Source organism: Hyla sarda, chromosome 8, assembly GCF_029499605.1.
Source record: "Hyla sarda isolate aHylSar1 chromosome 8, aHylSar1.hap1, whole genome shotgun sequence".
NCBI classification, from domain to species: domain Eukaryota; kingdom Metazoa; phylum Chordata; class Amphibia; order Anura; family Hylidae; genus Hyla; species Hyla sarda.
In genome coordinates, this window is record NC_079196.1 from 211,174,007 (window position 1) to 211,195,432 (window position 21,426).

Sequence of the window (21,426 nt, forward strand, 5' to 3'; positions counted from 1 at the left end):
GACCTTTATCATTACAAATGGCAGTGTTTCTCAACCAGGGTACCTCCAGCTGTTGCCAAACTACAACTCCCTGCATGCTGGTAGTTGTAGTTTTGCAACAGCTGGAGGCACCTTGGTTGGGAAACACTGACATATGGAGACAGTCTAATCCATTTTTTAACCATTTTATTACAGTTCAGTCACCTTCACAGACTTTGACATTGAGAGCGAGAGTTACAACTGTTTGTTCGACAAGTTGAGGATCTTCAATGGACGGGACTTCAATAATTTGTATCAGCTCGATGGTCTCTGCGGGCAGGATATCCCATCACCCATTACTTCCTATGGAAACTCAATGCAGCTTGTCTTCATCTCTGACCCACATGCCGTACTGAAAGGATTTGGGCGGTCTACAAACACATTTAGAGGATTGTTTTGTTTAGCTGAAAGGTAGGTTATCCTGTAGTGAAGGGCATGGGTCCTTAAAGGAGTACTCAGGAGAATGATGTTTTTTTTTTTTTTTTTTTTTTTATCAACCGGTGCCAGAAAGTTATACAGATTTGTAAATTATTTCTATATAAAAATCTTAATCCTTCCAGTACTTATAAGCTGCTGCATGCTCCAGAGTAAGTTGTGTAGTCTTTCCAATCTAACCACAGTGCTCTCTGCTGACACCTCTGTTCATGTCAGGAACTTTCCATGGCAGGAGAGGTTCGCTATAGGGGTATGCTTCTGCTCCGGACACGATCAGAGCTGGACTAGGTTCATGGTGCCATCTTCTGTACCAAGAGATCAATGGTAACTAACAAGTTATGAGTTCTCATTGCTTTCTCTTGGGGGGGGGGGGTACTATACTCCTTTAAGCAAATGTCATACATTGCAACATTCAGAACATTACCTTCCTGCATTTTGTTTTCTTGCAGTGATAAATTGGCGCAAGGCTTAGGCCCCGTCATAAGAGACCAGACTCCATTCTGCTGCTGCTGTTAATTTAATGCTCTTGTCTCGTTCTACACATTCTTTTGTCTATTGTGTTGTTTATGTTATTCTTCTTTTTATATTTGAAAATAAATGATATATTTGTGTCACTTGTATTAGGTTGTACTTATAGCGTACCTGTCAGATCCCCAAAAAATTTTTATGCCTCTATCACCTATATTTATTATAAAAATCCCTCTTTTCTTTAGCTTACAGTGTTAGAAATCCTCTCAGGAGAAGGGGGCGTGTCCCTCCTTGTGGTGGGAGGTGAATGGTGTGTGGTGAGAGGGGGCGTGTCCCTCCTTGTGGTGGGAGGTGAATGGTGTGTGGTGAGAGGGGGCGTGCCCCTCCTTGTGGGAGGAGGGGAATGGTGTGTGGTGAGAGGGGGCGTGTCCCTCCTTGTGGGAGGAGGTGAATGGTGTGTGGTGAGAGGGGGCGTGTCCCTCCTTGTGGGAGGAGGTGAATGGTGTGTGGTGAGAGGGGGCGTGTCCCTCCTTGTGGTGGGAGGTGAATGGTGTGTGGTGGGAGGGGGCGTGTCCCTCCTTGTGGTTAGGGTTGCCACCTTTCCCTCAGAAAAATACCGGTCATGGGTGTGGCTATGTGGGGGTGGAGCTACAAAAGGGGAGGGACCAGATTGCACAGGGGCTGAGGGATCAGGGGTTTAAGAAATGGCATGGGGGATGGGAGGGGGGTTTAAGAAATGGCATGGGAGATTGGAGGGATACAATATATATGCGGGGGGAATTTTCCTATATCGCACAAAAACATTGACATTTAGAGAATACCTACCAAAACCCTATTTATGCCAGCGGCGGCGGTAGTGGTGGTGCGCGACAGCAACGCTGGCTCTCTCTGATGACGAGTGACGTCCCCCTGCGCAACGTCAGATAAACAGGCTAATCAGACAGTATCACACATGACAGGATTAGATACACAGGCTCAGCAGATAGTATCCCACATGACAGATGTGGATATACAGGCTCAGCAGACAGTATCACACATGACAGGATTAGATACACAGGCTCAGCAGACAGTATCGCACATGACAGGATTAGATACACAGGATCAGCAGACAGTATCCCACATGACAGGATTAGCTACACAGGCTCAGCTCACAGTATCACACATGACAGGATTAGATACACAGGCTCAGCAGACAGTATCCCACATGACAGGATTAGATACACAGGCTCAGCTCACAGTATCACACATGACAGGATTAGATACACAGGCTCAGCAGATAGTAACCCACATGACAGATTTGGATATACAAGCTCAGCAGACAGTATCACACATGGCAGGATTAGATACACAGGCTCAGCAGACAATATCCCACATGACAGGATTAGCTACACAGGCTCAGCTCACAGTATCACACATGATAGGATTAGATACACAGGCTCAGCAGACAGTATCCCACATGACAGGATTAGATACACAGGCTCAGCTCACAGTATCACACATGACAGGATTAGATACACAGGCTCAGCAGACAGTATCGCACATGACAGGATTAGATACACAGGCTCATATCCCACATGACAGATTTGGATATACAGGCTCAGCAGACAGTATCACACATGACAGGATTAGATACAGAGCGGAGCAGATAGTTTCACACATTAAAACATTAAATCAGTGTTTCCCAAACAGGGTGCCTCCAGCTATTGCAAAACTACAACTTCCAGCATGCCCGGACAGCCAAAGGCTGTCAGGGCATGCTGGGAGTAATAGTTTTGCAACAGCTTGAGGCACCCTGGTTGGGAAACACTGCATTAAATACACAATTTTGCAGAGAGGTCTCACCAGTCTCTTGTCTTCACTTTCTCCTTTCCCCGGGCGGCTCCAGGTTAAGGAATGTCCGGGGTTGAGGAGGAATGGGGTGGGCAATTATTTATCCCATGGGGCCACATGAGAAACTAAAAATATTGTGGAGGGCCGGGTAGTTTTTCCCCAGATTAGGCAGCATAGTTGTCCGCCAGATCAGGCAGCATAGTTGTCCCCCAGATTAGGCAGCATAGTTGTCCCCCAGATTAGGAGCACAGATGTCCCCCAGATCAGGCAGCATAGTTGTCCCCCAGATTAGGCAGCATAGTTGTCCCCCAGATTAGGAGCATAGTTGTCCCCCAGATCAGGCAGCATAGTTGTCCCCCAGATTAGGCAGCATAGTTGTCCCCCAGATTAGGAGCATAGTTGTCCCCCAGATTAGGCAGCATAGTTGTCCCCCAGATTAGGAGCATAGTTGTCCCCCAGATCAGGCAGCATAGTTGTCCCCCAGATCAGGCAGCATAGTTGTCCCCCAGATTAGGAGCATAGCTGTCCCCCAGATTAGGAGCATAGTTGTCCCCCAGATTAGAAGCACAGATGTCCCCCAGATTAGGCAGCCTAGTTGTCCCCCAGATCAGGCAGCATGGTTGTCCCCCAAATTAGGAGCATAGTTGTCCCCCAGTTTAGGAGCACAGATGTCCCCCAGATTAGGCAGCATAGTTGTCCCCCAGATTAGGAGCATAGTTGTCCCCCAGATTAGGAGCATAGTTGTCCCCCAGATTAGGAGCACAGATGTCCCCCAGATTAGGCAGCATAGTTGTCCCCCAGATCAGGCAGCATAGTTGTCCCCCAAATTAGGAGCATAGTTGTCCCCCAGATTAGGCAGCATAATTGTCCCCCAGATCAGGCAGCATAGTTGTCCCCCAGATCAGGCAGCATAGTTGTCCCCCAGATCAGGCAGCATAGTTGTTCCCCAAATTAGGAGCATAGTTGTCCCCCAGATTAGGCAGCATAATTGTCCCCCAGATAAGGCAGCATAGTTGTCCCCCAGATTAGGAGCATAGTTGTCCCCCAGATTAGGAGCATAGTTGTCCCCCAGATTAGGCAGCATAGTTGTCCCCCAGATTAGGCAGCATAGTTGTCCCCCAGGTTAGGAGCATAGTTGTCCCCCAGATTAGGAGCATAGTTGTCCCCCAGGTTAGGAGCATAGTTGTCCCCCAGATTAGGAGCATAGTTGTCCCCCAGATTAGGAGCATAGTTGTCCCCCAGATTGGGCAGCATAGATGTAACCTAGATTAGGCAGCATAGTTGTCCCCCAGATTAGGAGCATAGTTGTCCCCCAGATTAGGCAGCATAGATGTAACCCAGATTATGCAGCATAATTGTCCCCCAGATTAGGAGCACAGTTGTTCCCCAGATTAGGAGCACAGTTGTCCCCCAGATTAGGCAGCATAGTTGTCCCCCAGATTAGGCAGCATAGTTGTCCCCCAGATTAGGAGCATAGTTGTCCCCCAGATTAGGAGCATAGTTGTCCCCCAGATTAGGAGCATAGTTGTCCCCCAGATTAGGCAGCATAGTTGTCCCCCAGATTAGGCAGCATAGTTGTCCCCCAGGTTAGGAGCATAGTTGTCCCCCAGATTAGGACCATAGTTGTCCCCCAGATTAGGAGCATAGTTGTCCCCCAGATTAGGAGCATAGTTGTCCCCCAGATAAGGCAGCATAGATGTAACCCAGATTAGGCAGCATAGTTGTTCCCCAGATTAGGCAGCATAGTTGTCCCCCAGATTAGGCAGCATAGTTGTCCCCCAGATTAGGCAGCATAGTTGTCCCCCAGATTAGGCAGTTTACCCCCCCCCCCCCCCACACACACACACATATATAGATACACAGACACACGTATACACAGAGACACATATACACAGAGATACATATAAACACAGACACATATACAGACACACAGAGACACATGTAAACACAGACACATGTAAACACAGACACTCACCCGCCCTGCGCTGCAGAGGGAGACAGGATACACGGCCTCTCCTCCTCTCCCCTCCCTGCTCTGCCTATAGAGGGTTGTAAGACTGCACGGGGCAGAGAGAAGGAGGGGGAGGGGGAGGGGGAGAGAGAGGAGACAGGAGGTCACGCCCCCTCCCCAGCACTGTACAGTCTCTTCCTGTCATCGCACGGAGCTCTCCCTGTCACAGGCTGGTGGTGTCAGACCTGGGCATTGTATGGCCGGTCATGAAAGAAGTTTTCTTCTGGGGATGCTGCTCCGTCCGCCCCTGTCAGTGAATAAAAAATACCGGCCATTGCATGGCCGGTATTTTTCATCCAAATTTACCGGCACAGCCCGGAATGTAGATGAAAATACCGGCTGTGCCGGTAAAATACCGGCAGGGTGGCAACCCTACTTGTGGTGGGAGGTGAATGGTGTGTGGTGAGAGGGGGCGTGTCCCTTCTTGTGGTGGGAGGTGAATGGTGTGTGGTCAGAGGGGGCGTGTCCCTCCTTGTGGGAGGAGGTGAATGGTGTGTGGTGAGAGGGGGCGTGTCCCTCCTTGTGGTGGGAGGTGAATGGTGTGGTGGGAGGCGGTGTGTCCCTCCTTGTGGTGGGAGGTGAATGGTGTGTGGTGGGAGGGGGCGTGTCCCTCCTTGTGGTGGGAGGTGAATGGTGTGTGGTGAGAGGGGGCGTGTCCCTCCTTGTGGTGGGAGGTGGATGGTGTGTGGTGAGAGGGGGCGTGTCCCTCCTTGTGGTGGGAGGTGAATGGTGTGGTGGGAGGCGGTGTGTCCCTCCTTGTGGTGGGAGGTGAATGGTGTGTGGTGGGAGGGGGCGTGTCCCTCCTTGTGGTGGGAGGTGGATGGTGTGTGGTGAGAGGGGGCGTGTCCGTCCTTGTGATGGGAGGTGAATGGTGTGTGGTGGGAGGGGGCGTGTCCCTCCTTGTGGTGGAAGGTGAATAGTGTGTGGTGGGAGGGGGCGTGTCCCTCCTTGTGGTGGGAGGTGGATGGTGTGTGGTGAGAGGGGGCGTGTCCGTCCTTGTGATGGGAGGTGAATGGTGTGTGGTGGGAGGGGGCGTGTCCCTCCTTGTGGTGGGAGGTGAATAGTGTGTGGTGGGAGGGGGCGTGTCCCTCCTTGTGGTGGGAGGTGAATAGTGTGTGGTGGGAGGGGGCGTGCCCCTCAATGGGGTGATGGGAGGTGATTGTAGTGTCTGCTCTTGCAGGCTTGTCCATGAGTCATCTCTTGTCCATGATTTATGGACAAACCTGATGCTGCTGCAGGACTGGTTAGTATCCCAGTAGGTGTGGGGACCCCTAGTGGCAGATTTTCACCTCGGTGGCTGAAAAGCATCCCCACACCATGATGTTTCCACCTCCAAACTTCACTGTCGGTATGGTATGGTACCATTTCTCCTCCAAACATGGTGTGTATTATGGCATCCAAACAAATGTTGTGAGGCAAACTGTAGTGTGGCAAAGCATTAAATATGGTAAAATCTTCTTCCTCGCCATCCACGGGAGACGTTCCTGCCGGCAGGGATGGTGAGGATTTGATGATAGAAAGTGTTCCAGCCCCATAAGTAGTGCCCTGGGCGGGGAGTTATACTCACCTAGTCCCATCTTGTCCAGCTGTAATCACGCCCCCTTCAGTGTTATTGACAGCCTCGGCGCGGTCCGTCTCCTCACTGCTTGTCTGCTTAGGGAGCAGAGCGGTGACGAAGGCTGTCAATCACACTGAGGGGGTGTGATTACTGCCCGATAAGACAGGACTAGGTGAGTATAGCTCCCGCCTAGGGGACTACTTACATTATATATGGTCAAATCTCATAACAGGTTCCCTTTAACTGAGCTTCAATATGCTTTTTATTTAACAATGGAGTCTTGCGTAGTGGGCGTGCATACAGGCCATGGAGGCGGAGTGCATTACTTAAAGGGGTACACCGGTGGAAAACTGGCACCAGAAAGTTAAACAGATTTGTAAATTACTTTAAAAAATCTTAATCCTTCCAGTACTTATTAGCTGCTGACTACTACAGAGGAAATTATTTTCTTTTTGGAACACAGAGCTCTCTGCTGACATCATGAGCGCAGTGCTCTCTGCTGACATGCAGTGCTCTCTGCTGAAATCCCGATAGCAAACATAAGCTCTGCTCATATGCATATGCTCTGGACAGTTCCTAAAATGGACAGAGATGTCAGCAGAGAGCACTTTGTTCCAAAAAGAAAATAATTTCCTCTGTAGTATTCAGCAGCTAATAAGTACTGGAAGGATTAAGATTTTTTAATAGAAGTCATTTACAAATCTGTTTAACTTTCTGGCACCAGTTGATTTAAAAAAAAAAAAGTTTTCCACCGGAGTACTCCTTTAAATAGCCTCCTCCTTCATTCCTCTTCATTTCTGTGTGGTAATTCCGCTCGTATTCTGCTTGATGGATAAAATGACAGAAGGCAACAATTTCGTGAATTCCTCTTGAATTCCCCAGTGTAAATGCACCCTTAGGTTGTGAAGGTCTTGAGATAGCTCTTTACTTTGACCTATCATGAGATGTGTCGTTTTGTACCTTTTTGTAGCTATTAGTTGGGACTGAACCAGCTGATATTATTTACACTGACAAGGGGCTGGATTGCTCTTTAATTAGTGATAATTTCAGCTGTTGTCTTGGCTTTCCATGTCTTTTGGCACCTCCCTTTGTTAACTTAATTTCTGAGCCGTGTTACCAACATCTGGTGAACATTTCATGTCAATAGCATCTGTGAAAATATAATTAGTGAGAAAAATGGTGACGTGTTCAATACTTATTTCACCTGCTGTTTAAGGTACAAATTGAATCCATAGAATGTATAATGTAGGTTGAACTTAAAATCAATCACACTAAATCTGATCTAGATAAAGGGGTGGTCTTCTTAAACGTGTGGCCTATGAAAGAGGTTACACTATATTGATTTTTATTTTCCATGTCTCGTAAAAAAAAAAAAAAAAAACAATGGCAACAATAGAAAATGGCAACATTTTGGGCTAATGCCCTGTGTTCTGCTGTAATTTTTACCACAAAAATGAAAGCATCATAAGGTAATGATGGCATGTGACTTGTGAGGTCTGGAGCTGGCGCCAGGAGCTCGTGACGTCGGTAGCTAATGGCGTCATAGCCCCGCCCCCTCATGATGTTACGCCCCGCCCCCTCAATGCAAGTCTATGGGAGGGGGCGTGATGGCTGTCACACCCGCTCCCATAGACTTGCATTGAGGGGGCGGGGCGTGCAATCATGAGGGGGCGGGGCTATGACGTCATGAGCTCCCGCCATCACGAGCTCCCGGCACCTGCTCCAGTGTTCAAAACAGTTTGTTCCAAACGCTTAGTAGTGGAGTACCCCTTTAAAGACAATCCAAGGCAGCACTTCCAAAAAGACCTCCCGGCATAGGATAACAAGCTGAGATGGAAATACCCCTTAAAGAATGGTCGAATAGAGTGGCTTGGCATGTACCCCATCCATGTATAAGATGATGATCTTTAGGGGCTACTAGGATGCCGTCACGCTGAGCAGATGGCGCAGAAATAATTTGACACACTCAGGGTATGCTCACACAGAGAAATGTCCGAGCAAAATTCCGCCAGAATATTCCACATGGACATTCTTATCTCCTTTGGATAGGGGATTAGTTATCTTTCACTACAGAACTCCTTTAAAGGGGTACTCCGCTGCTCAGCAGAGGGGGCGGGGTCATGACGTCACGAGCTCCCGGCGCCGGCTCCAGCATTCGGAACAGTTTGTTCCAAACGGTGAGCAGCGGAGTACCTCTATAAGCTTCCTCCTGCACAGACAAGATTAACTCTTAAAAAGGCAATAAGGCATACTAGTGCACTTAACAATGTATATCACAACGCAATAAATTATGAAACACAATACGTATAAACCTGAGAAATGGGCCCGGAGCAAACACGTCAAAGTGACATCCACCTGACAGGGCAGGTAGACAGGTGTGCTCTGCCGGGACACCACAGAGTTACATAATAAAAATTTCCCATCATTATTTTAGTAAAATATTTTAATACAGTTTAGCAGTCACTCTAAATAATGGGTTAACCTCACAGTATGGATTGTTCCTTTTATATGTGTGGTGTCCCATTACCAGAGGCTGTCCCAGGCCTTTGAACTGTTTCGGGCAGCTTGTCATCACTAGTGTTGAGCGGCATAGGCCATATTCGAATTCGCAATATTTCGCGAATATATGGACGAATATTCGTCATATATTCGCTAAATTTGCATATTCGTAATAATCGCGTTTATTTTCACATACACGAAAAATTTGCGTATGCGAAAATTTGCATATGCGAAAATTTGGATATATGCGAAAATCGCATATGCGAAAATTCGCACCTCAGTCTCTCACAGTAGTATTAGAGCCTTCTTTATCCCACACAAGCTGGAAGCAGAGAGGGGTGATCACTGTGATGGGTACTGTGAAAAAAAAAAAAAGAATATTCGTAATTACGAATATATAGTGCTATATTCGCGAATATGCGATATTCGCGAATAAAATTCGCATTGCGAATATTCGCGAGCAACACTAGTCATCACAGGGTATTCGGCCACACCAGTTCTACTGGGATAATGTTCATGTTGTGGATATAATATCATGTAATATATTTTTATAAAATTATTTTTATTTATTTATGTGTATATAGGTTGTAATAAGTGTACTGTGCCTTTAAAATGTGAGCAGTGAACCCCATGTGAGTCATTGAGACCTCAAAAGTAGCAGAAGCAGGGGGGGAGTTAGTCAGTCCATTGCTGGCACTAGTCCAGTCTAGTTTCACCCCATGAGGCTTCTGAGCAACAGCTAAGCTCAGTTGTGCTGTATGTTGTGTGCTCTGAGTAGAGGCCTACTTCAGCTTTAAAGGGGTTCTCCACCATGAGATGAATTTAGTACGTACCTGGCAGACAGTAATGGACATGCTTAGGAAGGATCTGCGCTTGTCTTCGGGCTAAATGGCTATGTCATGAGATTACCATAATACTTTGGCTAGCTTTTTGTCAACTGGTATTTCCTGTTTGACTTTTCCTTTTTTTACTACAAATCCCATAATTCCATTTTCCTCCCTCCCACACATCAGCCTACTGGCCATCTTTCTACAGGTCATCCTACAAGGTTCACACGCAGGAGGATTACATGGCCCTGCAGAATAGTCTACAAAGCCTTGGAAGGACCCTAGCAACCAAAATCTAAAGTTACAGTCTACAATTCTGTCCGGTGAAAGCACCACTAGTCTCAGCAAGGCTCGCAAGGGGTATGCTGCACTCTCACACCAAGGCCAGCTGTCTGTGTGTTAACATCTGCACAAGTTCAGTAAAGACAGTAATCCACAACCTGATGTCGGTGTGTTTATTTGCTCATCGTGTCTGGCACAGGAAAAGCTGCCTCCAACCTCGGACCGTGTATAGGATAACGGTGCCCTGGCGTCACGACATGAACAGTTACTCTTACTAACACCATATGACCGCCACATATGTATTTGGTATGTGTTAGATATACAAGTAGACTTCATCCGCATATATGCATTTGTTATGTGTTTTATGAAGCCTAAAAAAAGTGTTGTTGTTATATTTATTTACTTATTTATTTAATATTAACCATACTGTGCTGCATATTCACTGTGTTTAGAAGAGTTTTATTTAGATGTATTTATTTCCTTTAAGATTCCGGGAATACTCTCTTAATAATAAGATTATATTGGTCACTCTATGGTGACAGAGCATTTGCATTTATAACCATAGTGAATTTTCTCCTCTGTTGTCGGATACTATCACTGTCTCTGCTATCTCTACTGTTGTTTTTGGCTTTAGCCCTTTTTTTCTACAGTACTATGCCCAGAGGCCAGGGGCGTAAGTGGCAGCCTTCCTAGAAACGTCAACTATTATGCTACAGCCAGAGGCATAACTTGTAGCTCCTCCACTCCAGTGCAAAGTAATGGGCCCCCATCTATAATAGTGGTGTCTCCTTATGTGGCAGAAAGCAACAGGGCTTGAGTGCGGCCACTTCCCCTGCACTCCCTACAGTTACCTCCTACTGAACATGGGGTAAAATAGACCACTTAAAGGGGTACTCCGGTGGAAAAAAACATTTTTAATCAACTGGTGCGAGAAGGTTAAACAGATTTGTAAATTACTTCTATTTAAAAATGTTAATCCTTCCAGTACTTATCAGCTGCTTCACAGGAAGTTCTTTTCTTTTTGAATTTCTTTTCTGTCTGAACACAGTGCTCTCTGCTGACATCTCTGTCCATGTCAGGAACTGTCCGGAGCAGGATAGGTTTGCTATGGGGATTTTCTCCTACACTGGACAGTTCCTGACATAGACAGAGGTGTCAGCAGAGAGCACCGTGGTCAGACAGAAAGGAAATTCAAAAAGAAAAGAACTTCCTGTGGAGCATACAGCATCTGATAAGTGCTGGAAGAGTTAAGATTTTTAAATAGAAGTAATTTGCAAATCTGTTTAACTTTATGGCACCAGTTGATTTAAAAAAACATTGTTTTCCAGTGGAGTACCCCTTAGTATCACAGGCCTAATGTTGCCTGAGTGGCTGGAACATTACAAAGGAATTGTTTCTTTAAAGGGGTACTCCAGAGAACTGAACTTATCTCCTATTCACAGAATGATTGCGGGAGGTCCGACCACTGTGACAACCGCAATCTCCTATACGGAGCCTATTAACTTTGGCACGTTCCAGCCTGCACCTTCCGAGACGAGCACAAGTAATGGCCAATCACCGATTGCAGTGATGTCCTGTGTCAGACGGTGATTGGCCATCACATCTGCCTGAGGGTGGGGCCCGGAGCGCAACTAGGACCTGGTCCCGTACAGGAAATTGTGGGGGGTCACAGAGGTCGGATTCTCACCCTCCATCACGATAAGACAATTATAAGTTCAGTTCCCCGTAGTACCCGTTTAACTCCTTATTGCATGCTCTATTCCCTCAGACCCTGCACTAGGCAAAGCTTAGTATATTGGTTCATCTAATTTCTTTCTTTCTTCTAAAAACAGCTCTGGTATTGGGCAGGTGATGGACAGTACCTGGTTTCCTCCAGACATGATGCTGCCCCCACCATGATCACTGTAGGGATGGTATTGGGCAGGTAATAGTCAGTGCCTGGTTTCCTCCAGATATGATGCTGCCCCCACCATGATCACTGTAGGGGATGGTATTGGGCAGGTGATGGGCAGTGCATGGTTTCCCCCAGACATGATGCTGCCCCCACCATGATCACTGTAGGGATGGTATTGGGCAGGTGATGGGCAGTGCCTGGTTTCCTCCAGACATGATGCTGCCCCCACCATGATCACTGTAGGGATGGTATTGGGCAGATGATGGGCAGTGCCTGGTTTCCCCCAGACATGATGCTGCTCCCACCATGATCACTGTAGGGATAGTATTGGGCAGGTGATGGGCAGTGCCTGGTTTCCCCCAGACATGATGCTGCCCCCACCATGATCACTGTAGGGATGGTATTGGGCAGGTGATGGGCAGTGCCTGGTTTCCTCCAGACATGATGCTGCCCCCACCATGATCACTGTAGGGAAGGTATTGGGCAGGTGATGGGCAGTGCCTGGTTTCCCCCAGACATGATGCTGCTCCCACCATGATCACTGTAGGGATGGTATTGGGCAGGTGATGGGCAGTGCCTGGTTTCCCCCAGACATGATGCTGCCCCCACCATGATCACTGTAGGGATGGTATTGGGCAGGTGATGGGCAGTACCTGGTTTCCTCCATACATGATGCGGCCCCCACCATGATCACTCTAGGGAAGGTATTGGGCAGGTATTGGGCAGTGCCTGGTTTCCCCCAGACATGATGATGCCCCCACCATGATCAATGTAGGGATGGTATTGGGCAGGTGATGGGCAGTGCCTGGTTTCCCCCAGACATGATGCTGCTCCCACCATGATCACTGTAGGGATGGTATTGGGCAGGTGATGGGCAGTGCCTGGTTTCCCCCAGACATGATGCTGCCCCCACCATGATCACTGTAGGGATGGTATTGGGCAGGTGATGGGCAGTACCTGGTTTCATCCAGACATGATGCTGCCCCCACCATGATCACTCTAGGGAAGGTATTGGGCAGGTATTGGGCAGTGCCTGGTTTCCCCCAGACATGATGATGCCCCCACCATGATCAATGTAGGGATGGTATTGGGCAGGTGATGGGCAGTACCTGGTTTCCTCCAGACATGATGCAGTCCCCACCATGATCACTGTAGGGATGGTATTGGGCAGGTGATGGGCAGTGCCTGGTTTCCTCCAGACATGATGCTGCCCCCACCATGATCACTGTAGGGATGGTATTGGGCAGGTGATGGGCAGTGCCTGGTTTCCTCTACATGATGCTGCTCCCACCATGATCACTGTCGGGATGGTATTGGGCGGGTGATGGGCAGTGCCTTGTTTCCCCCAGACATGATGCTGCCCCCACCATGATCACTGTAGGGATGGCATTGGGCAGGTGATGGGCAGTACCTGGTTTCCTCCAGACATGATCCTGCCCCCACCATGATCACTGTAGGGATGGTATTGGGCGGGTGATGGGCAGTGCCTGGTTTCCCCCAGATATGATGCTGCCCCCACCATGATCACTGTAGGGATGGTATTGGGCAGGTGATGGGCAGTACCTGGTTTCCTCCAGACATGATGCTGCCCCCACCATGATCACTGTAGGGATGGTATTGGGCAGGTGATGGGCAGTCCCTGGTTTCCCCCAGACATGATGCTGCCCCCACCATGATCACTGTAGGGATGGTATTGGGCAGGTGATGGGCAGTACCTGGTTTCCTCCAGACATGATGCTGCCCCCACCATGATCACTGTAGGGATGGTATTGGGCAGGTGAGGGGAAGTGACTGGTTTCCCCCAGACATGATGATGCCCCCACCATGATCACTATAGGGATTGTATTGGGCAGGTGATGGGCAGGGCCTGGTTTCCCCCAGACATGATGCTGCCCCCTCCATGATCACTGTAGGGATGGTATTGGGCAGGTGATGGGCAGTGCCTGGTTTCCTCTACATGATGCTGCTCCCACCATGATCACTGTAGTGATGGTATTGGGCGGGTGATGGGCAGTGCCTGGTTTACCCCAGACATGATGCTGCCCCCACCATGATCACTGTAGAGATGGTATTGGGCAGGTGATGGGCAGTGACTGGTTTCCCCCAGACATGATGCTGCCCCCACCATGATCACTGTAGGGATGGTATTGGGCAGATGATGGGCAGTACCTGGTTTCCCCCAGACATGATGCTGCCCCCACCATGATCACTGTAGGGATGGTATTGGGCAGGTGATGGGCAGTGCCTGGTTTCCTCCAGACATGATGGTGCCCCCACCATGATCTCTGTAGGGATGGTATTGGGCAGGTGATGGGCAGTGCCTGGTTTCCCCCAGACATGATGCTGCCCCCACCATGATCACTGTAGGGATGGTATTGGGCAGGTGATGGGCAGTGCCTGGTTTCCTCCAGACATGATGGTGCCCCCACCATGATCTCTGTAGGGATGGTATTGGGCAGATGATGGGCAGTGCCTGGTTTTCTTCTAAACACATCCAGCCAAGCCCAACAATTACATGGGGGAGCTGGAACATTATGGAAATATGGTGGAATCCAGTAGATGGACCTCTGTTGGAGAGGGTGTTGTGTAAAAGGACCCCCTACTGACCTTGTAAAGAGATTTTCCTGGATTTGTATACAGAGGTATTTATTAGGGCTTGGCTTGTATGTTTGACCTCATGGGGGGTCATCTCATGAAGACCTGCAATTTCAACGAAGACCCAGTGTGGCGGGTTCATCTGTAAGGGATCAAATTAAAATATCTCCACATTGGGAGGCAAGATGGATATCTAAGGGGGCTGTGATAATGCTAACTAATTACAGGATGCACTGTGTGAACAGGGAGCATATCAAAGCAGTTATCTGGGAAAACAAGAAAGTCCACCAGGAAAGTCCATTGTTTAGCAGGTTACTGTAGTTACTTGCAGAAACGTGGCGACATAGCTGTGTTTAGGGGTTGAGGGTATATAAGGAGTAAGACAAGGCTAAGTCATACTATGGTCCTACTGGAGAAGCTGTAGACATCTCCAGACCATCGTCATCATCATGAACACCATGAGGACTCTAGTGCTGGCCGCCCTATGCTGTGTCTGCTTGGCTCTTCCATTCCAGGTAAGTACTGTATTATTTACATCAACTGGGTGGAAATTGGTGGACCCAAGATACCATAGCCCAATGGGGGCAACCACAAGTGTTAATGGTGCTGGATGGAATCACTGGTGCATAGTGTGTACACAGGTCTAGGCAGGTCATGTGATTTTTTTGGGTGGGATCTGCCTATGAGACATCTCTCTATAGCAGCCAGTGTGCCTCCAGCTGTTGCAAAACTACAACTCCCAGCATGCCCGGACAGCCAACGGCTGTCCGGGCATGCTGGGAGTTGTAGTTTTGCAACAGCTGGAGGCATCCTGGTTGGGAAACGCTAATGTATTGTTATTTTTGTGCATTAACAGAGATAAGTGGCATCCATTGTACCTGGCAGCCGCTTATCTCCATCGCTCTATAGCAGCATCACTGGTGCATAGTGTGTACACAGGTCTAGGCAGGTCATTTGATTTTTTTTTTTTGGGTGGCATCTGCCTATGAGACATCTCTCTACAGCAGCCAGTGTGCCCCCAGCTGTTGCAAAACTTCAACTCTCAGCATGCCCGGACAGCCAACGGCTGTCCGGGCATGCTGGGAGTTGTAGTTTTGCAACAGCTGAAGGCATCCTGGTTGGGAAATGATAATGTATTGTTATTTTTGTGTATTTACAGGGATCGCACAGGAAGAGAAGAGACACCGGGGACGAACCGGGTAAGAGATTCTGACTTTCTTAACAAATAAGAATTTGTATGTAGCTTTAATACCGAAAAATGAGGTAACAACCAATATGGCCGCTATTACACCTTTTACTGTGTTTCCATGACTCCCGAATGTCCCGGTGTGGGTTAATACAGGGGTAGGGAATACAGGGGTACAGGTCGCCTCTTTATCTGGCCAAATGTACCCAATAATCTTTGGTAATTTAGTGGATTTTAATGTAAATTACTTTTGATGGACTACCTCTCTGTAGAGATTGATGTAATAGAGAGCAGTGCTGAAGGGTAAAGCATGGAGAAGAAACGTGTACAAGCCTTTATGTCTCCTATTAAACACTGATCACCTACTGTCTACATATACACAGGTCCGGAGCCGACAGCACAAAACAACTCTATAGAAGAATTCACAACTAACAGTAAGTCATCGTCTTCCTAATGTAACATAATAAGAATGTAGAATGTTATATACAGGTACAAATCCTATATAAGCTTCCACCGATGTTACATTTTTCTATCCTCTAGGTGGCACTATTGTATTTTCCTTTTTTTCTTTAAGCATGTATTGTACTTTACACATTAATATGTTTATATTATACATAGTTGTCGGCCCCCACAGTACATACAGGTCTATTACAATAAGAGTTTTTATATCTGACGTCTCAGTGTATATTTATATTATCCTGAGCAATAATAGATTTCATGGTAATGATCCGATTATATAAAATGTTAATGAAAGTCTCAGATCGTGACACAATGCGCTTTTCAAATAGTGCCAGCAGGGTGCGCTCCACCTATGGTTCCAAATGAGTGCACCCCGGAAATAGTACCAGCAGAGTGCCCAAACTATAGTGCCGACAGAGTGTGCCCCATAAATAGTACCAGCAGAGTTTGCCCAAACTATAGTGCCGACAAAGTGTGCTCCATAAATAGTACCAGCATTGTGTGCCCAAACTATAGTGCCGACAAAGTGTGCCCCATAAATAGTACCAGCAGAGTGTGCCCAAACTATAATGCCGACAAAGTGTGCTCCATAAATAGTACCAGCAGAGTGTGCCCAAACTATAGTGCCGACCGAGTGTGCTCCATAAATAGTACCAGCAGAGTGTGCCCAAACTATAGTGCAGACAGAGTGTGCCCCATAAATAGTACCAGCAGAGTGTGCCCAAACTATAGTGCCGACAGAGTGTGCCCCATAAATAGTATTAGCAGAGTGTGCCCAAACTATAATGCCGACAAAGTGTGCTCCATAAATATTACCAGCAGAGTGTGCCCAAACTATAGTACCGACAGAGTGTGCTTCATAAATAGTACCAGCAGAGTGTGCCCAAACTATAATGCCAACAGAGTGTGCTTCATAAATATTACCAGCAGAGTGTGCCCAAACTATAGTGCCGACAAAGTGTGCCCCATAAATAGTACCAGCAGAGTGTGCCCAAACTATAGTGCAGACAGAGTGTGCTTCATAAATAGTACCAGCAGAGTGTGCCCAAACTATAGTGCCGACAAAGTGTGCTCCATAAATAGTACCAGCAGAGTGTGCCCAAACTATAATGCCGACAGTGTGCCCCATAAATAGTACCAGCAGAGTGTGCCCAAACTATAGTGCCGACAGAGTGTGCTCCATAAATAGTACCAGCAGAGTGTGCCCAAACTATAGTGCCGACAGAGTGTGCCCCATAAATAGTATTAGCAGAGTGTGCCCAAACTATAATGCCGACAAAGTGTGCTCCATAAATAGTACCAGCAGAGTGTGCCCAAACTATAGTGCCGACAAAGTGTGCTCTATAAATAGTACCAGCAGAGTGTGCCCAAACTATAGTGCCGACAGAGTGTGCCCCATAAATAGTACCAGCAGAGTGCGCCCAAACTATAGTACCGACAAAGTGTGCCCCATAAATAGTACCAGCAGAGTGTGCCCAAACTATTCTGCCGACAAAGTGTGCCCCATAAATAGTACCAGCAGAGTGTGCCCCATAAATAGTGCCAGCAGAGTGTGCCCAAACTATAGTGCCGACAAAGTGTGCTCCATAAATAGTACCAGCAGAGTGTGCCCAAACTATAGTGCCGACAGAGTGTGCCCAAACTATAGTGCAGACAGAGTGTGCTCCATAAATAGTGCCAGCAGAGTGTGCCCAAACTATAGTGCCGACAAAGTGTGCTCCATAAATAGTACCAGCAGAGTGTGCCCAAACTATAGTGCCGACAGAGTGTGCTCCATAAATAGTACCAGCAGAGTGTGCCCAAACTGTAGTGCAGACAAAGTGTGCTTCATAAATAGTACCAGCAGAGTGTGCCCAAACTATAGTGCCGACAAAGTGTGCTCCATAAATAGTACCAGCAGAGTGTGCCCAAACTGTAGTGCAGACAAAGTGTGCTCCATAAATAGTACCAGCAGAGTGTGCCCAAACCATAGTGCCGACAGAGTGTGCTCCATAAATAGTACCAGCAGTGTGCCCAAACTGTAGTGCAGACAAAGTGTGCTCCATAAATAGTACCAGCAGAGTGTGCCCAAACTATAGTGCCGACAGATTGTGCCCCATAAATAGTACCAGCAGAGCTTGCCCAAACTATAGTGCCGACAAAGTGTGCCCCATAAATAGTGCCAGCAGAGTGTGCCCAAACTATAGTGCCGACTGAGTGTGCACCATAAATAGTACCAGCAGAGTGTGCCCAAACTATAGTGCCGACAGAGTGTGCTCCATAAATAGTACCAGCAGAGTGTGCCCAAACTATAGTGCCGACAGAGTGTGCCCCATAAATAGTATTAGCAGAGTGTGCCCAAACTATAATGCCGACAAAGTGTGCTCCATAAATAGTACCAGCAGAGTGTGCCCAAACTATAGTGCCGACAAAGTGTGCTCTATAAATAGTACCAGCAGAGTGCGCCCAAACTATAGTACCGACAAAGTGTGCCCCATAAATAGTACCAGCAGAGTGTGCCCAAACTATACTGCCGACAAAGTGTGCCCCATAAATAGTACCAGCAGAGTGTGCCCCATAAATAGTGCCAGCAGAGTGTGCCCAAACTATAGTGCCGACAAAGTGTGCTCCATAAATAGTACCAGCAGAGTGTGCCCAAACTATAGTGCCGACAGAGTATGCTCCATAAATAGTACCAGCAGAGTGTGCCCAAACTATAGTGCCGACAAAGTGTGCTCCATAAATAGTACCAGCAGAGTGTGCCCAAACTATAGTACCGACAAAGTGTGCTCCATAAATAGTACCAGCAGAGTGTGCCCAAACTATACTGCCGACAAAGTGTGCCCCATAAATAGTACCAGCAGAGTGTGCCCCATAAATAGTGCCAGCAGAGTGTGCCCAAACTATAGTGCCGACAAAGTGTGCTCCATAAATAGTACCAGCAGAGTGTGCCCAAACTATAGTGCCGACAGAGTGTGCCCAAACTATAGTGCAGACAGAGTGTGCTCCATAAATAGTACCAGCAGAGTGTGCCCAAATTATAGTGCCGACAGAATATGCTCCATAAATAGTACCAGCAGAGTGTGCCCAAACTATAGTGCCGACAAAGTGTGCTCCATAAATAGTACCAGCAGAGTGTGCCCAAACTATAGTACCGACAAAGTGTGCTCCATAAATAGTACCAGCAGAGTGTGCCCAAACTATAATGCCGACAGAGTGTGCCCCATAAATAGTACCAGCAGAGTGTGCCCAAACTATAGTGCAGACAGAGTGTGCCCCATAAATAGTACCAGCAGAGTGTGCCCAAACTATAGTGCCGACAAAGTGTGCTCCATAAATAGTACCAGCAGAGTGTGCCCAAACTATAGTGCCGACAGAGTGTGCTCCATAAATAGTACCAGCAGAGTGTGCCCAAACTGTAGTGCAGACAAAGTGTGCTTCATAAATAGTACCAGCAGAGTGTGCCCAAACTATAGTGCCGACAGTGTGTGCTCCATAAATAGTACCAGCAGAGTGTGCCCAAACTGTAGTGCAGACAAAGTGTGCTCCATAAATAGTACCAGCAGAGTGTGCCCAAACTATAGTGCCGACAGATTGTGCCCCATAAATAGTACCAGCAGAGTGTGCCCAAACTGTAGTGCAGACAAAGTGTGCTCCATAAATAGTACCAGCAGAGTGTGCCCAAACTGTAGTGCAGACAAAGTGTGCTCCATAAATAGTACCAGCAGAGTGTGCCCAAACTATAGTGCCGACAAAGTGTGCTCCATAAATAGTACCAGCAGAGTGTGCCCAAACTATAGTGCCGACAGAGTGTGCCCAAACTATAGTGCAGACAGAGTGTGCTCCATAAATAGTACCAGCAGAGTGTGCCCAAATTATAGTGCCGACAGAATATGCTCCATAAATAGTACCAGCAGAGTGTGCCCAAACTATAGTGCCGACAAAGTGTGCTCCATAAATAGTACCAGCAGAGTGTGCCCAAACTATAGTACCGACAAAGTGTGCTCCATAAATAGTACCAGCAGAGTGTGCCCAAACTATAATGCCGACAGAGTGTGCCCCATAAATAGTACCAGCAGAGTGTGCCCAAACTATAGTGCAGACAGAGTGTGCCCCATAAATAGTACCAGCAGAGTGTGCCCAAACTATAGTGCCGACAAAGTGTGCTCCATAAATAGTACCAGCAGAGTGTGCCCAAACTATAGTGCCGACAGAGTGTGCTCCATAAATAGTACCAGCAGAGTGTGCCCAAACTGTAGTGCAGACAAAGTGTGCTTCATAAATAGTACCAGCAGAGTGTGCCCAAACTATAGTGCCGACAGTGTGTGCTCCATAAATAGTACCAGCAGAGTGTGCCCAAACTGTAGTGCAGACAAAGTGTGCTCCATAAATAGTACCAGCAGAGTGTGCCCAAACTATAGTGCCGACAGATTGTGCCCCATAAATAGTGCCAGCAGAGTGTGCCCAAACTATAGTGCCGACAAAGTGTGCCCCATAAATAGTACCAGCAGAGTGTGCCCAAACTGTAGTGCAGACAAAGTGTGCTCCATAAATAGTACCAGCAGAGTGTGCCCAAACTATAGTGCCGACAGTGTGTGCTCCATAAATAGTACCAGCAGAGTGTGCCCAAACTGTAGTGCAGACAAAGTGTGCTCCATAAATAGTACCAGCAGAGTGTGCCCAAACTATAGTGCCGACAGATTGTGCCCCATAAATAGTGCCAGCAGAGTGTGCCCAAACTATAGTGCCGACTGAGTGTGCACCATAAATAGTACCAGCAGGGTACACGCCGCCTACAGTGCCAACGCTATGTGCTCTGCAAATAGTACCAGCGGAGTGTGCCCAATGAGTACCAGCAGAGTGCACTCCACCTATAGTGCCAAAAGAGTGTGGTCCACAAAAAGTACCAGCTTCTTTATCTGGGCAGAAATTACCTAATAATCTTTGGTAATTTAGTGGATTTTAATGTAAATTACTTTTGATGGACTACCTCTCTGTAGAGATTGATGTAATAGAGAGCAGTGCTGGAGGGTAAAGCATGGAGAAGAAACGTGTACAAGCCTTTATGTCTCCTATTAAACACTGATCACCTACTGTCTACATATACACAGGTCCGGAGCCGCCAGCACAAAACAACTCTATAGAAGAATTCACAACTAACAGTAAGTCATCGTCTTCCTAATGTAACATAATAAGAATGTAGAATGTTATATACAGGTACAAATCCTATATAAGCTTCCATCGATGTTACATTTTTCTATCCTCTAGGTGGCACTGTTGTATTTTCCTTTTTTCTTTAAGCATGTATTGTACTTTACACATTAATATGTTTATATTATACATAGTTGTCGGCCCCCACAGTACATACAGGTCTATTACAATAAG

At 47.4% G+C, this 21,426-nt stretch overlaps 1 protein-coding gene across 8 annotated transcripts in view; it reads left to right on the top strand.

Moving 5' to 3' along the window:
• The window catches only part of LOC130284659 (low choriolytic enzyme-like), a 91,370-nt gene that overhangs the window by 40,366 nt on the left and 29,578 nt on the right, over window positions 1-21,426 (top strand). For 4 of the 8 annotated variants that reach the window (XM_056535226.1, XM_056535227.1, XM_056535220.1 and 1 more), the window contains exon 4: window positions 21,153-21,203. In XM_056535226.1, the coding sequence (XP_056391201.1) occupies window positions 21,153-21,203 (51 nt within the window). Of the gene's footprint in view, window positions 1-14,851; window positions 14,933-15,576; window positions 15,617-15,986; window positions 16,038-21,152; window positions 21,204-21,426 lie in introns of those variants that run through there. The other 4 variants (XM_056535222.1, XM_056535221.1, XM_056535224.1 and 1 more) reach the window with 2 other exon arrangements.